Genomic DNA, 17,847 nt, shown 5'->3' with positions numbered 1-17,847 from the left:
TGTAGACTGTGATAAAACCTTAAAATAAGGTTTAAAAACACCCATCCTGGGCTTCCCTGGTGGCACACTGGTTGAGAGTCGGCCTGCCTATGCAGGGGACGCGGGTTCGTGCCCCGGTCCGGGAGGATCCCACATGCCGTGGAGAGGCTGGGCCCGTGAGCCATGGCCGCTGAACCTGCGTGTCGGGAGCCTGTGCTCCGCAATGGGAGAGGCCACAACAGTGAGAGTCCCGCGTACCGGAAAAAAAAAAAAAAAAAAACAACACCCATCCTTACAGAAAGCATGCTGTTTTGTATAATGTACCCTAAAATTCTAGTAGAAATACTTCACTTTCCATAATATTTAACCATTGAGATACAATCTTTTAGTTTAATAAACAAGTATTTAAAACAACTCTAGTGTTTTAAAACATATTACTCTACTCTAAATAAATTTATACTATGGTACTTGAAAATCTATCGAAGTGTACATTCTAACCATCCTCAATTATTTTTACATTAACCGCTTTCATTTCCCCTCTAAAGTTCCTAACCACATGGAATCAACAAATTCCACTAAACATTTACCTTAAGGATAAAATGGTAGGTGAAATGGTGTGTGATGGCCACTGTCATTCTAATAAGGGAAAGTTGCACAAAGAAATGTAAAAAATTCTGTATATAAACAGTCTAAACGTAGGTTTTTACCAATAAAGATATAAAATTAGATGCTAAGGTCAGTGTTTTCAGAAAAAGATAAAGTAATGACTGTATAAGCATTATAGTACTACAAATGATTTACAGAAACTAAGAAACTTAATTAAACATAAACCCCCTCTAAAATGCAAACCATACATTATCTCAGCATGATTTATAGAAGGACTGTATCCAATGAAAATCCAAACTCACTTTTAGGTAACACCCAGAAAACTGAAAACGCTGTTCCTATTTTAATTTAACATGTATTTCTCAAATAAGATTCACCATGAACATTAGTTTAGACTATATTTTTATATCCTCTTTAGATAGCCAAGTGAAAAATCCAACAATACACAAATTTGTACTTTCATCAGTACATAAAACAACAACAGGTAGTGAGGCTAGAAAACAGAACACAAGTTCAATCAAATCAATACAATACAAGTACAGAGGCATCCATGTTAACCTACAAGGAGAAAATGTGGGCCACAAAACAGGTTTTCTATTTTGAATCTCACTAACTGCTAGACAGTCTGTGTATTTTGACCTTAAAGTGGTCAAAATATTTAATGAGTGAACCTCATGTTCTACTACCTACAAAGGTGAAAGCAACGGAAAAATTGTCATTTTATGTTGCTGAGTTTTTAACTAAGTCTTTTATAATACTTATTTTGTTTAGTAGCACGTGATAGAATTATACACCAATTATTTTTTAAAAATTAAATGTGGTTATTTCTATATACCTTAGGCCCTCAGCATAATTTCTGCCTCTGAAGTGCTAATACAGTATTTAAAACTATACAAACATCCAGTAAACAGCATTTTATTTTATGACATTCTGTGTTAATACAATAAATATACAAAACTTCCAAACCACTGAAAACATGCAACATTAGAGGGACAGATGGAGGGCGTTTATACAGAACCATGACAGTCACCGTAATGGCAGCGCACTATCACTCATTGACAAAATATACACACATCCCTAGATAAATAGTCCAAGTCCCACATTAAAAACCACTGAGCAGTGATTTTCCAGTGTTCAAACTTTAGTTTGAAATAAAAGCCAAAACTTAATATTACCAACTGAAAAGTGACATGGGTCCTTACAACGTGAAGACCATTTCATGATTGCGATACAGGGTAATGCTAATATTAAATATAAAACACTAACAAGTGCCAATCTTCTACTGAGTGCAAATGTGACTATTTACTAATAATTATTGTTAAGAGAATAGAGATTATAAGAATTAAAAACCCCTCTACCTTATTAAACTGTTAAGCAGTGCCATCATTTTAATGCACATTTATGTTTTTAAAAAAACATTTTTCTCTTATCAGTTTGTATTAACCCAAATAACTGGAATTTAAAACAACATTTCCCCCATCGAAACAAAAAAAGGTTCAGTTGGTTGTAATTATTCTTTGCTATTTAGCAATAGAGGATTTCTACAGAATAGAGAGAAGCATTCCTAATTCTTGAAGGAAAGTATCTCAGTATTTTTCAAAAGTCTCTATGATAAAGTTTTCATTTTGCAGTTTAAAGAAAAACAAAAGGAACTTGAGAGATGAATTAATGACAGACAGACATACTTTTGCTGTATTTTGTGGTTAATGTTTTGAATGTTTATAAAATCCACACTCAACAAAGCATACTGATGAGACAGATTTTCAGTAAGATTATAGACTCTAAAGATCTTGAACTGGCTTATTTGGTTGAGAAAGTAAGTAGAGATTATCACTGATCAGAAATATTCATAAAAACAGCTTTAAATTCATACTCTGAATCCTACTTTCATCAGAATAAAAGAAATATCTTCCAAGTATATTACTTCAACGAAGTCCCAAATAAATCAAATGTAAACACCATCTGGATGGATCCGTGTTATATCTAGTATCACACAAAGCTTCTTTCATAAATAGTGAGAACTCACCATCCTACCCCCAGCATGAAACTCATTTTAACTCCAGATTTGGGGGGAAGAATAAAAGTGATTTAACCATTTACACCCAGCCAATTTTTTAGTCTCAAATAATATAATCTAATAGAGTACCCTTACTTTTCAAAATCAAGTTGAATACTTATTATTCTGCAATCTTTTAGGTTAGCTAATGACTTCCAAAACAACGGTATCGTGACTTTTCAAATGTCTTTAAGTCATTTAATCAGCTATGAAAAATGACTCAAAGTTTCAACCCAAGTATAAGAATGCTGCATAGTAATAATTTAACATGATTATATCCATAATTAATGCATTCAACTGTATCTGTATTTTCTTGCTTGATGCAAGTGAAATGTTTTATTGTTTCTGTTGCTACAAATTTTAATGTATTCAGTCTGTCTCAAAAATTCAAAGACTGAGGTGCGTTAGGGATTCAAGTATATGTGAAGTGCCAGGGTCTTTTTATTTTTAATGCCAACTAGACATGAGAGGCTAAAAGAAAACTTTCTTAAATATTGTTATGTTCCTTTTGGACATGGAGTTAGCCTAGATTTTAATACCTCTGTTAAAAATTACACACACATACCCCAGAAAAGAGCTGCCAAACACAATCTCAGTTCAATTAAAAAGAGTAGCCACAAGAATATACCAAAGTTTCCATACAGTAATATTTTACTATGATATGAATACTGAAAATTAAAAACAAAAAGGTATTATCATCACTACATTCTATTCCATCACTTATCTACCTTTTCTTTTGGATAATGCACTGCATATTTTATTATATCCTCGTATTGCACCCCAGTGAATTTTTATTTAGAAGAAAGTATTACAGAAAATCATTTCTATGATTCTATAAACAACTCCCCAAACCTGCAACCATAAGCAGTGCATAACCCAAAATACTAATTCTTTTAAGAAACATGGTGACCATGCAAGATCAGAGCTTGGTTATCAAAATATCAACTACTCTAAGAAAATAAAAAGATAAAATTTACATTATCTACCATGAAGTGTACACAGGCTCTTCACTGGTGACTGAAACTGCTAAAAAGCAAGCCAATTTAAAAATCCCTAAGTCTCTGATGTCCTATTTCTTTCAATATAAATAAGGAAAAGGAATGAAGCATTGCTTTACTGCTCCAATGTGTAATCCTTACGTCTGACTCCTGAAAGAATGACTGCAGCAAGTACTAAGTGCGTTTTTAATCATAAGTGCCACGTTAATTTCAGCGTGTCACCACTGAAATAATTCGCTGAACATTCATCCCCCAAAAAATATGGAGAATATTTATTTCACATGTAATTTTTTTTTTTTTTTGCAAGGGGCACTGAAATATTAAGAAACTATCAGGTAAATAATAAGACAAGGAAGTTTTTCTGGTTTTAGCCCATGCACAAGTGATTAGGAAATATACGTGCTGTGTGTACTGTGTTTTGAACAAAAAAAAATATTTATAGAATACAGTAACTGGAGAAAAAAGTACAGTCAGAAGGTAACAATGTATTGTTTGAAGACTCTAAAGCTGGTTGCCCTTGAAAGCGTTCTGAGCCGCACTGGTTGCTGCGGTCGAAGCTGCATTTGCGGCTGCAGTCTGGACAGTTTTGTTGGACATCACACCTGTTGCAAACTCTTGTTGGGCCTTCTCAAAACTAGCACCTGTTGTGCGATACAGTCCATGTACCTACGGAGGCACAGAAAAGTGGGAGAAGATGAGTGGTAATCTATGCGTTCATTATCAATAGCTCTTCAATTAATCCCAACATGACTCAGAGATAAAAAGACTAGATTCTAGGCAGGATTCCTAAGATCAAGAACACCAGCCACCACAGTGGCACACAACCTTGTATGTAAATATTTTCTTAAAATAGATTTTTCCCTTTTATCGCCAATGCAGAAGAGACAATTATGCCTATGCCAAACCAAAAATAATATAAAAAAATGACTTCTTAACCAAATGCAAAAAGCTATGTTTTCCACTGTACCTAATTAAGACATTACAGCCTTACAAAAGAATGGTTTTAACACAACAGGAGACATTCTGACTTAAATACATTAATTTACTACCCTAGACAATTCCAAAAAAATAATACCTTACCTATTTCTATGTTGGCTACATATACACCCCTGCCCCTATTGTATCAAAAGGTATCATTTTATCATTTAATGTAGCGAGCAACATGTGTGTCCTTAAAGATAATTCACTCTGAATACTAGTTAAGTTTTTGTGTATGGTCAAGTCCTAAAGGATTTAAGAAGAAACACTTCTGAGCGCTATCTGTCCATACTGATTCATCACTCAAATCTTAGATTTTTACGAGCAGGGTTCAAAAATACTCTTTCTGTTAGCATCTCTCTCGAAGATGCATAAACTATGAAGCACATCAATCCATAACATCAGCCACTCCATCTAATACAAATTTGAGAAAGGAAATAACAAGGCACACTAGGACAAATACTGATATTTATTTATTACATACCTACAAACTTGGGGGTATGAAAGATGAGGAGGAAAGATGTGACAGAAAAGTGAACTTGTAATTACACTGCATTGTGATTAGGTCTAAATTAGAAGCCTGACTAGAATGTCATCAAAGCAGGTTTGGAGGATGGGGCAGTACACCCAAGTCAGCCCTTTTCCCAAACCTAAATACATAGGAACTGGTTAATTGTGGAGTTAACTGTGGAGTGAGGAAAAGTAGCAGTCAAGTACTTTCAAGTCAAGTTTAGATACTGGGAAGTTGTTTCACAAAGAGAATACAGAGGATACGTTGGTTTAGGGGGAGAGTAGACGCTAAGTTCTAAACATTCATCCATTGCACAAATGTTTATTGAATACCTACTCTAAGCCTGCCCCAGCAGACAGGTGAAAATGTGGTTTGGAGGTAGAGAGGAATGGGCGAGAGACGTGGACTTGGAAACCAATGGCACATAATGGTAGCTACAACTCTGACGTAATGAAACTGTCCACGGAGAGATAACACATAAAGTAGAAAGAGAAGAAAATCAAGTACCGAAGCCTGTTTAGACACCAATATTTAAGAGGTACCCATAACAACAAGAAATGATTAAGAGAGGAATGAGTAAAACCAGGGACCTTTTCACAGATGCCAAGGGAAGAAAGCAGTTAAGGAATGAAGAGCTGTCGGGGAAAATAAGGCGTCAAAGTCCCAAGTTCTTCTGATACACAGTAGCGAAAGCAAATGCCATATTACTATGGATCAAAGTATTAAAGGGTCAGGGAGAGGGACTTCCCTGGTGGTCCAATGGTTAAGACTCCGCGCTCCCAATGCAGGGGTCCGGGGTTCAATCCCTGGTCAGCGAATTAGATCCCGCATGCCGCAACTAAAGATCCCACATGTTGCAACTAAAAGATCCTGCATGCCGCTACAAAGATCCTGCATGCTGCAACTAAAAGATCCCACATGCCACAACTAAAGATCTTGCGTGCCGCAACTAAGACCCAGTGCAACCAAGTAAATAATTTTTCTTTTTTAAAAAGGGTCAGGGAGAGGGACTTCCCTGGTGGCGCAGTGGTTAAGAATCCGCCTACCAATGCAGGGGACATGGGTTCAAGCCCTGGTCCAGGAAGATTCCACATGCCATGGAGCAGCTAAGCCCATGCACCACAACTACTGCGCCTGCTGCGCTCTAGAGCCTGCGAACCACAACTACTGAGCCCGTGTGCCACAACTACTAAAGCCCGTGCGCCTAGAGCCTGTGCTCCACAACAAAGAGAAGCCACCGCAATGAGATGCCCACGCACTGCAACGAATAGTCCCCGCTCACTACAACTAGAGAAAGCCCACACACAGCAATGAAGACCCAACACAGCCAAAAATAAATAAAGTGCAAATTTAAAAAAAAGAGAGAAAAAAAGGGTCAGGGAGAAAAAGAGAGCATTGACAAGTACATATACTGGTGAACTTTAAAATTCTTTTAGTACCACAGCACTACCATAAGTATATTTTTATTCCCTTTCCAAACCAAGTTTTTAAAATAAAAAATTAAAGATACAGATAAATTACTACACCTATGTTTAAGAAATTTATCTCACAATGAGTACATATGATTAGATCCTACAAATTAAGTGTATTATAGAAATCTAATAAACCTTCTTTACTTACCAGACCTAGCCACAGTGCAAAGTAATTACAGGTTAACTTGTCTGTCTCTCCCCCTTCCCCCAACCCCAATTTATGGGCATGTAATTAACAAACATCTGTTCTAATTTATTCCTTCTTTCAAATTTGTATTAAATTGAGTGGCTGATGTTATGTATTCATGAACTTCATGGTTTAATTACTTAAAATGTAATTCATAGCCCCACAGAGCAGAGAGGTAAAATAAAGGTAGGAATAATACATTTCTCAATAGTCTATATCTATATAAACCCAGAGAGCCACCTAGAGGGAAAAGACTGCATATGTATTCAGCGCACAATGCTCAAATACTGCATTAGATCCACGACATCCACGTGAAAGGGGTGATTCTTCATTTCAGTGTCCCAGCAAGATGACGGGCTACTTACAAGGATCAACATCTCAAAAAGCTTACCATTTCCCTGTTATGTTTCAGTGATATCTACTGATATCTATTGATAACACACTCCTTAAGAAATCAGGGAGATAGTTTTAAGGTAAAACAGTGTAATTAAAAAGCAAAAACTAAACAACTTAAATACTTGCTATCTCTTCTACTTATGAGAACTGCACTAACCTACATATTTAGTCCTAGGAGTACCACAGAAAGGACACTAGATTTGGTACCTAGTGATTCCACTACTTTCTGCAGGGCTGGACACCACTCAAAACCTCAAGTTTACTTCTCATACAACAAGAATATTTCTTGTCCTGTTTGTCTCTCAGAGTTTTCCTGAGGATCAAATGAGAATTATGTAAATGTGTTAGACTAATAAGAATTAAAATTAACTTTAAAATATCTGCAAAAGTGTCACAGCCAAGACACAACTCCAGAAAAGAATCCTGCTTCCTTAATGTATCTTCAAAAATATCTTAAGTGTACAATGTGGTTGAATGACACACAAAATATTATGGAAATTAAAAACCATGGTACTTTATTTAAACAAAATAATCCAAATGTATTGTTTCCATTAATGCTTCCAGAACACCATAGCAAGAAATCATGATTTTGGATGGCAGAGTAGGAAGACCCTGAGCTCACCTCCTCCCACCCAAACTTACAGCTATTTACAGAGCAACTATTGATGAGAAAGACCTGAAGACTAGCAGAAAAGATCTACTAAAACTAAAGTTCTACAGAAGGAAGCACAATAAGACAGGTAGTAGGGGCAGAGATGCGGGACAGTCAAGGCCTAAACCGCTGGGTGGGCGATCCACAAACAGAAGGATAATTAGAATCACAGAGATTCTCCCTGAGAAGTGAGGTGTTCGAGCCCCACATGGGCTCCTCCACTGGGAAGGTGAGCCCCCAGAACGTCTGGCTTTGAAGACCAGCAAGGCTTGCTTCCAGGAGAGCCAGAGGGCTGTAGGAAACAGAGACTTCACTTTGAAAGGGCATGCAGGAAATGCCGCCTGCCCTGAGACACAGGGCAGAAGCAGTCATTTGAAAGGAGCCTGGGTCAGACCCGCTTGAACAGCCTCCTGCAGACCCAGGAGGCAACTGGAACTCACCCTGGGGACACAGATGCTGGCAGCAGCCAATCTGGGGAGCTCAGGCCACCACAGGGCACTGGTGATAGAAAGTGCCATTTGGGAATCCTCCTTGTAATCAGGGCCGGGACCTGGTCCCACCCACCAACCTGTCAGCACCAGAACTGGGACACCTCAGGCAAAGCTACTAACAGGTGGACACAGTCTGACCCACCAGTAGACCAGCAGCCTTAGGATCCCCAGAGCCCCCAGCTAACCCAAGACCCAGCCCCACAAACCACTGGCCAACATCAATCCCCAGATCTCCAGGGCCAGGCAGCCAGAGACCCCAGAACCTGGGTCCACCCACCAGTGAGCCAGCACTAGCCCTGGGAGCCCCCTATGTCCCATCCCCATCCACAAACAGGCTGACCCTGCTTCTGCAACCAGAGACTGCAGGACCTGCCTATATTCACCGGTGGGCCAGCACCAGCCCCATGACTCAGCCTCATGCACCAGTGGGCAGTCACCAGCCCGGGGACCCCTTGGGCCCCAGTCACACCCAAAAGAAAGCCAACACCAGCTTCAAGACACCATGGACATGGCAGACAGTTATGTCAGGAACTGGCCCCACCCACCAGCAGGCCAACATGGGATCTGGGACACCTAGCATACAAACCAGCCAACATGAGACCCAGCTCCACCCAGCCGTGGGCCAAAACTAGCTCTGGGACCCCCTGGGGCTCTGTAACCAGCCACCTCATGACACGGCCTGGCCCATCAGTGGCTGGCAGCCTCTACACAAGGCAGGGCATAGCAACCAACCAGACCAGGGGCTAGCCATGCCTACCAGATTGCCCACAGTAGTCAGCATACCACAACAAAAGGGCTCATGCAACCTACCTATGGGGCAATCCCAGAGCATATAGCTCTGGTGACCAGAGGGAAGTGCACTGCTGGGACACACAGGACATTTCCTACATAAGGCCACTTCTCCAAGATCAGGAAATATAACAAGCCTACCAAATACAGAAAAATGAAAACAGTGAATTAACCAAAACGAGGTGACAGAGGAATATGTTCCAAACAAAGGAACAAGATAAAACTCCAAAGGAAGAACTAAGTGAAGTGGAAGTAGGCAATCTACACAATAAAGAATTTAAGGTAATGACCATAAGGATGCTTAAAGAACTCAGGAGAAGAAATGGATGAACATAGTGAGAAGATTAACGAAGAGTTAGAAAATACAAAGAAGAATCAAACAGAGTTGAAGAGTACAATAACTGAAATTAAAACCACACTAGAAGGAATCAACAGTAGGCTAGATGATACAGAGGAACAAACCAGAGAACAGGAAGAGAGAGCAGTGGAATCACTCAAACTGAACAGAAAAAAGAATTTTTAAAAATAAGGACAGTTTAAGAGACCTCCAAAACAACATCAAGTGTACTAACATTCACTTTATAGAGGTCCCAGAAGAGAGAAAAAGGGACAGAGAACATATTTGAAGACCTAATAGCTGAAAACTTCCCTAACCTGGGAAAGGAAATAGACATCCAGGTCAAGGAAGTACAGAAAGCTCCAAACAGGATCAACCCAAAGAGGACCACATTAAGACACACTGTAATTAAAATAGCAAAAGTTAAAGATAAAGAGAGAATATTAAAAGCAGCAAGGGAAAAGAAACAAGTTACATACAAGGAAACTCCCATAAGGCTATTACCTGGCTTTTCAGGAGAAACTCTGCAGGCCAGAGGGAGTGGCACAATATATTTAAAGTGATGAATGGAAAAAAAAAACTACAACCAAGAAGACTACTCAGTTTGAAGGCAAGATCAAAAGTTTTACAGACATGCAAAAGCTAAGAGTTCAGCACCACAAAACCAGATTTATAAGAAATGTTAAAGAGACTTCTCAAAGCAGAAAAGGCTACTACTAGAAATATGAAAATTACAAAAGGAAAAATCTCATTGGCAAAGGCAAACAAACAGTAAAGGTAGTAAATTAACCACTTATAAAGCTAGTAGAAAGCTTAAAAGACAGAAGTAGAAAAATTTGGACTTCCCTGGTGGTGCAGTAGTTGGGACTCTGTGCTCCCAAGGCAGGGGGCCTGGGTTCGATCCCTAGTTGGGGAACTAGATCCCACATGCATGCCACAACTAAGGAGCCAGTGAGCCACAACTAAGGAGCTGGCAAGCTGCAACTGGGGAGCCTGCCTACTAAACTAGGAGCCCACATGCCACAACTAAAAGGAGCCAGGCAGCCCGCAAGCCACAACTAGGGAGCCTGCCTGCCGCAACTAAGACCTGGTGCAACCAAATAAATAAATATTTAAAAAATAATAATAATAAAAGGTAGAAAAATTATCTATATCCACAATAAGTAGCTAAGGGATACTCAAAATAAGATGTAAAATATGATGTCAAAAACTGTAAATGTGGCAGGGTGGAGTAAAAATGCAGGGTTGTTAAAATGTGTTCAAACTTAAGAGATCAACAACTTAAAATAATCATACACACACACACACACACACACACACACACAGACTGCTATATATAAACCTTATGGTAGCAACAAACCAGAAGTCTATAATTGATACATACACAAAAGAAAGGAATCCAAACATAACACTAAAGATAGTCATCAAATCACAAGGGAGAGAGAAAAAGAAAGAAAAAAGAACTACAAAAAATAACCCAAAAAACAATTAACAAAATGCCAATAAATACATAACCTAACAGTCATTACTTTAAATGTAAATGGACTAAATGCTCCAATCAAAAGACACAGAGTGGCTAAATGAATACAAAAACAAGATTCATATATATGCGCTCTACAAGAGACTCACTTTAGACCTGAAGTAACACACACGGACTGAAAGTGAGGGGATGGAAAAAGGTATTCCATGCAAACAGAAACAGAAAAGAAAGCTGGAGTAGCAATACCTATACCAGACAGAATAGACGTTAAAACAAACAGTAACAAGAGACAAAGAAGGCCATTAAATAATGATCAAGGGATCAATCCAGAAAAAGGTATAACAGTTGTAAATATATACGCACCCAACATAGGAGCACCTAAATATACAGACTACATACAGTAAGTCCCCTACATATGAACCTTCAAGTTGTGAACTTTCAAAGATTCGTTCCATCAACGTCAGGCGTGAGTGAAACTGCAGCTTACCTTCCATCTCCTATTGCTGACGATCCTTTAGCTCTACCATCTCCCACCCCTTCTCCCTCCTCTAGTGAGTAACTCTTCTTGCCTGTTCACTTAATGCCAACCTCTGTATGCCAGCTATTGTACTGTACTGTTATTATAAACCTATTACAGTACAGTACTATATAGCTGATTGTGTCAGTTGGGTACCTAGGCTAACTTTGTTGCACTTACGAACAAACTGGACTTACAAACACGCTCTTGGAATGGAACTCGTTTGTATGTAGGGGAATTACTATACTAACACACATAAAAGGAGAAACTGACAGAAACCCAATAATACTAGCAAACTTTAACACCCTACTTATATCAATGGACAGATCATTCAGACAGAAAATCAATAAGGTAACACTGGCCTTAAATGACACAATAGACCAAATGAAGTTAATAGATAAATAGAGAGCATTTCATCCAAAAGTAGCAGAATCATGTTCTTTCCAAGTGCACTATGGAACATTCTCCACGATAGATCACATGGCAGGCCACAAAACAAATCACAGTAAACCTAAGAAAACTGGAATCATATCAAGCATCTTTTCTGACCACAATGCTGTAAGACTAGACATCAACTACAAGAAAATAAATGTAAGAAACACAAACACATGGAGACTAAACAATATGCTCACCAAACAAACAATGGGCCACTGAAGAAATCAAAGAGGAAATTTAAAAAATACTTGGAGAAAAAGGAAAACAAAAACACAATGATCCAAAATCCATGGGAAGCAGCAAAAGCAGTTTCTAAGAGTGAAGTTTACAGAGATACAAGTCAACCTCAGGAAATGAAAAATCTCAAATAAACAACCTAACCTTACAACTAAAGTAACTGGAAAAAGAACAAACAAGACCCAAAGTTAACAGAAATCATAAAGAACAGAGTAGATATAAATGAAATAGAGACTAAAAAGTAGAAAAGTTCAATGAAACTAAGAGTTGGTTCTTTGAAAAGGTAAACAAAATTGATAAGCCATTAGCCAGACTCATCAAGAAAAAAAGAGAGAGCATCCAAATCAGTAAAATCAGAAATGAAAAAGAACTGATAACTGACACCACAGATATATAATGGATCATAATAGATTGCTATGAACAATTATATGCCAATAAAATGGACAGCCCAGAAGAAACAAATAAGTTCCTAGATATGTACAATATCCAAAGACTAAATCAGGAAGAAACAGAAATTAGGAACAGACCAACTACCAAGAATTAAATTAAATCAGTAATTTAAAAAAATCTCACAGCAAACAAAAGTCCAGGACCAGATGGCTGCACAGGTGAATTCTACCAACATTTAAAGAAGAGTTAACACCAACCCCTCTCAGCTATTCCAAAAAACTGCAGAGAAAAAATGTTTCTGAACTCATTCTATGAGGCCAGCATCACCCTGATACCAAAGCCAGACAAAGATATCACAAAAAAAGAAAAGTACAGGCCAATATTACTGATGAACATAGATGCAAAAAACCTCAATGAAATATTAGCAAACCAAATCCAACAATACATTAAAAGAATCATACACAATCATAACGTAGGATTTATCCCAGGGGTGTAAGTATGGTTCAATATCTGCAAATGAATCAACGTGACCACATTAACAAATTTTAGAATAAAAATAATATGATCATCTCAATAGATGCAGAAAAAGCTTTTGATAAAATTCAACATCCATTTATAATAAAAACTCTACAAAGTGGGTACACAGGGAACATACCTCAAAGTAACAAAGGCCACAAATCACAAGCCCACAGTTAACATCATACTCAGTGTTGAAAAGCTGAAAGCATTTCTTCTAAGAACAGGAACAAGACAAAGATGCCCAGCCTCTCTACTTTTAGTCAACATAGTATTGCAAGCAATACACATAGCAATCAGACAAGAAAAAGAAATAAAAGGAATCCAAATTAGAAACAAGTAAAACTGTCACTGTTTGCAGATGACATGATGCTATGCATAGAAAATCATAAAGATGCCACCAAAAAACTACTAGAACTCATCAATGAATTCAGTGAAGTTGCAGGATACAAAATTAATATACAAAAATCTATTGCATTTCTATACACTTACAATGAACTATCAGAAAGAGAAATTAAGGAAACAGTCCCATTTACAACTGCATCAAGAAGAATAAAATATGTAGGAATATACCTACCTAAGGAGGTAAAACGTCTGTACTTGGAAAACTATAAGATGCTGATGAAAGAAACTGAAGACGACACAAACAGATAGAAACATATACTGTGTTCATGTATTGGAACAATTAATATTGCTAAAATGACCATACTACCCAAGGCAATCTTAATATTCAATCCAATCCCTATCAAAATACCAATAGCATTTTTCACAGAACTAGAACAAGTAATTTAAAATTTTGTATGAAAACACAAAAGACCCCAAATAGCCAAAACAATTTTGAGAAAGAAGAACAGAACTGGAAGAATCACAGTCCCCAACTTCAGACTATAATAAAAAGCTACAGTAATCAAAACACTATGGTACTAACACCAAAACAGACACATAGATCAACAGAACAGAATAGAGTCCAGAAATAAACCTGTGTACTTATGGTCAATTAATCTATGACAAAGGAGGCAAGAATATAGAATGGAGAAAAGACAGTCTCTTCAATAAGTGATGCTGGGAAAACTGGATGCCTACTAGTAAAAGAATGACATTAGAATATTCTCTAACACCATAAACAAAAATAAATGCAAAATGAATACCTAAATGTAAGATTGGAAACCACAAAACTCCTGAAAGAAAACATAGGCAGTACACTCTTTGACATCAGTCTTAGCAATATTTTTTGGATATGTCTCCTCAGGCAGGGGAAACAAAAGCAAAAATGAACAAATGGGACTACATCAAACTAAAAAGCTTTTGCACAGTGAAGGAAACCATCAACAAAACAAAAAGGCAGCCTACTGTATGGGAGAAGATATTCCAAACAATATTACCTGACAAGGAGTTAATATCCAAAATATACAAAGAACCCATACAACTCAACATCAAAAAAACAAACAACCTCATTTAAAAATGGGCAGACCTAAATAGACATTTTCCAAAGAAAACAAATGGGCAACAAGCACATGAATACATGCTCAGCATTACTCATCATCAGGGAAATGTAATTCAAAACCACAATGAGATGTCACCTCACACCTATCAGAATGGCTATTACCAAAAAGACAACAAATTACAAGTGTTGGCAAGGATGTGGAGAAAAGGAAACCCTTGTGCGCTGTTTGTGGGAATATAAATTGAAGCAGCCACTACCAAAGACAGTATGGAGATTCCTCAAAAAATTAAAAAGAGAACGGCCAAAAGAGCCAGCAAACCCACTCCTACGTATTTATCTGAAGAAAATGAAAACACTAATACAAAAAGATATATATTCATTGCAGTATTATTTACAATAGCCAAGATATGGAAGCAACCTAAGTGCACATCAATAGATGGAGAAAGAAGATGTGGCATACACACACCCACACACTCACACACACATATGCACACACAACGGAATTCTACTCAGCTATAAAAAAGAATGATATCTTGGGCTTCCCTGGTGGCGCAGTGGTTGAGAGTCCACCTGCCGATGCAGGGGACACGGGTTAGTGCCCAGGTCCGGGAGGATCCCACGTGCCACAGAGTGGCTGGGCCTGTGGGCCATGGCCACTGGGCCTGTGTGTCCGGAGCCTGTGCTCCGCGACGGGAGAGGCCACAACGGTGAGAGGCCCGCGTACGGCAAAAAAAAAAAAAAAGAATATCTTGCCATTTGTGACAACGTGGATGGACCTAAAGGGTATTATTCTAAGTGAAATACTGTATGATTCCACTCACATGTGGAATCTAAAAAACAAAACGATTGAACAAACATAGCTAAACAGGAACAAAATCATAGATACAAAGAACAAACAGGTGGTTGCTAGAGGGAAGGGGGTTGGGGGAGGAGAGTAATAGCTGAGGAGATTAAGATTAGAAATTTCTAGCTGCAAAATAAATGAGTCATAGGTATGACATGTACAGTGTGGGGAATATAGTCAATAATTATGTAATATCTTTGTATGGTGACAGTTGGTAACTAGACTTATTGTGGTGATCATTTTGAAATGTACAGAAATAGCAAATCACTATGTTGTATAACAGGAACTAACAGTGTTAGAGATCAATTATACTTCAAAAAGAAACATTCATAGACAAGGAGATCAGATTTGTGGTTATGAGAAACAGAGGGTGGAGGAAGGGGGAACTGGATGAAAGTAGGCACAAAAGGCACAAACTTCCAGTTTATAAGACATATAAGTACTAGGGATGCAATGTACAACATGATGAATATAAGTAACACTGCAGTATGTTATATACAAAAGTTCTTAAGAGAGTAAATCCTAAGACTTCTCATCACAAGGAAAAATTTTTTTTTTTTGCGGTACACGGGCCTGTCACTGTTGTGGCCTCTCCCGTTGCGGAGCACAGGCTCCGGACGCGCAGGCTCAGCGGCCATGGCTCACGGGCCCAGCCGCTCCGCGGCATGTGGGATCTTCCCGGACCGGGGCACGAACCCGTGTCCCCTGCATCGGCAGGCGGACTCTCAACCACTACGCCACCAGGGAAGCCCTGGACTAGCATTTTAATAGGCAATGTGAATCATCTGACATTGATACCTAATCAGAAAAGACCTTAGTGTTGGACGATTCAGAGAGAGAAGCAGCATGCCTGTCTGTGATAGTACAGAAAGATATTACAGTAAAATTATCAGCATTCTGTCCTAGATCCAAAATAAATCAGAAATAAAAGGAGAGGGGAGGGTAGTGAACAACTACAATGCTTTCAAAGAAAGTGAAATTCACTTTTAATCTAAGAGGACTATCACTTTATATACAGTAGGATAGCTTCACAAAGCATTTACTGTAAAACACCAATTTAACTAATAAATGAGGCTTTTCATTATTGTGGACCATATACCCTAATTCTATACTCTCACACAAAATAAAAGATTATTTGCAAAACAGATATTTTGGTATAGACAAAGATTTTTTAGCACTTTAAAAACTTGTTTTTTAAAGAAGTGAAATAACTTTTTAAAAAAATTCTTCTGAAGTGCAAAAAAATCACTACTAACAATTATTTTATTAATGTGGACAAAGTCTATTAACAATTTTTTAAATTTCATAGAAAAATAACCATTCAAAACTAGGTCCCAAAGGAAATACAAATTATGTATTATCTATTTATCTCTAGCGTACTAAGTTATTCTAGCTCTTATATCAATTAAAGGATGGGGGAAATTTTGTATTCCCCTGATATATAATCTCCTATGACTCATTCATTTATTATTTGACCCATTTATAATACCTCTTCCTTAGCCCAAAACTATTATTTAATTCTTTCTAATAGCTTACTATAAAAAGATGGGCCTGTAAAAAAAAATATTGTTTTAAAAAAATATATATATATATTGTTTGGGAATAATCTAAAAGAAAATTTTAAAAATCTATCTGTGAAAGGTAAGGATTAAACTGTTCCGTTATCTATGAATAGGTACAAGAGACAGATATTCTTGCATTTCAATTATTTTAAATTTGGATTATAAGATGACACTATGGGGAAAACAAAGATACCATAGTGCTCATACTGGGCACTTTAGACACCAATGATTAGCTAACTGCAAACTATGCAGGACTTCAGAATGTCCACAAAATTCTCAAAATTGTATTCATTGCCATTGAAATAAATATATACCACAGAGCACCATTTAGCTGGTACTGGAGATGCAGAATAGCCTAATAAAAAGCAACTATTCTAGAGCCAAAACAGTGTGCACAGATAACTTTTAGAGGGCATTAACTGCTTATGGAAAGCCTGACTCCTAGTGGTTATAAACTATGGCTACATAGCCCCAAAGGACTTTTTTCTTTTAAAATGTACAGTGTGGGGAATATAGTCAATAACAGAATACCATTATATGATGACAGATGGTAACTAGACTTGCTGTGATGATCATTTTGAAACATACAGAAATATCAGATCACTATGTTGTGTACCAGAAACTAACATAGTGTTGTAGGTCAATTATACTTCAAAAGCAAACAAACTCATAGAAGAAGAGATCAGATTTGTAGTTATGAGAGGCGGCGGGTGGGAGAAGGGGAATTGGATAAAGATAGTTAAAAAGGTACAAACTTCCAGTTACAAGATAAATAAGTAATAGAGATGTAATGCACAACATGATAAATATAATTAGCAGTGCTGTATGTTATATATGAAAATTGTTAAGAGAGTAAATCCTAAGAGTTCTCATCACAAGGAAAAACATTTTTAAAATTTTTATTTTGTATCTATGAGATGATGAATGTTTGCTATACTTACTAAAAATCATTTCATGACATAAGTCAAAT

The 17,847-nt window shown here is 37.5% G+C and overlaps 1 protein-coding gene across 1 annotated transcript in view; it reads right to left on the bottom strand.

Moving 5' to 3' along the window:
* Positions 1-1,484: 1,484 nt before the first annotated feature.
* SCAMP1 (secretory carrier membrane protein 1) overlaps positions 1,485-17,847 on the bottom strand; it is a 98,516-nt gene continuing 82,153 nt past the window's right edge. Inside the window, exon 9 of the mRNA XM_024755663.1 lies at positions 1,485-4,305. Within this exon, the coding sequence (XP_024611431.1) occupies positions 4,141-4,305 (165 nt within the window). The 3' untranslated portion in view covers positions 1,485-4,140. The remainder of the gene's footprint in view (positions 4,306-17,847) is intronic.

This window comes from Neophocaena asiaeorientalis, unplaced genomic scaffold (genome assembly GCF_003031525.2).
Source record: "Neophocaena asiaeorientalis asiaeorientalis breed wild unplaced genomic scaffold, Neophocaena_asiaeorientalis_V1.1 scaffold37, whole genome shotgun sequence".
Taxonomy (NCBI): Eukaryota; Metazoa; Chordata; class Mammalia; order Artiodactyla; family Phocoenidae; genus Neophocaena; species Neophocaena asiaeorientalis.
This window is presented reverse-complemented; position numbering and strand designations above follow the sequence as displayed.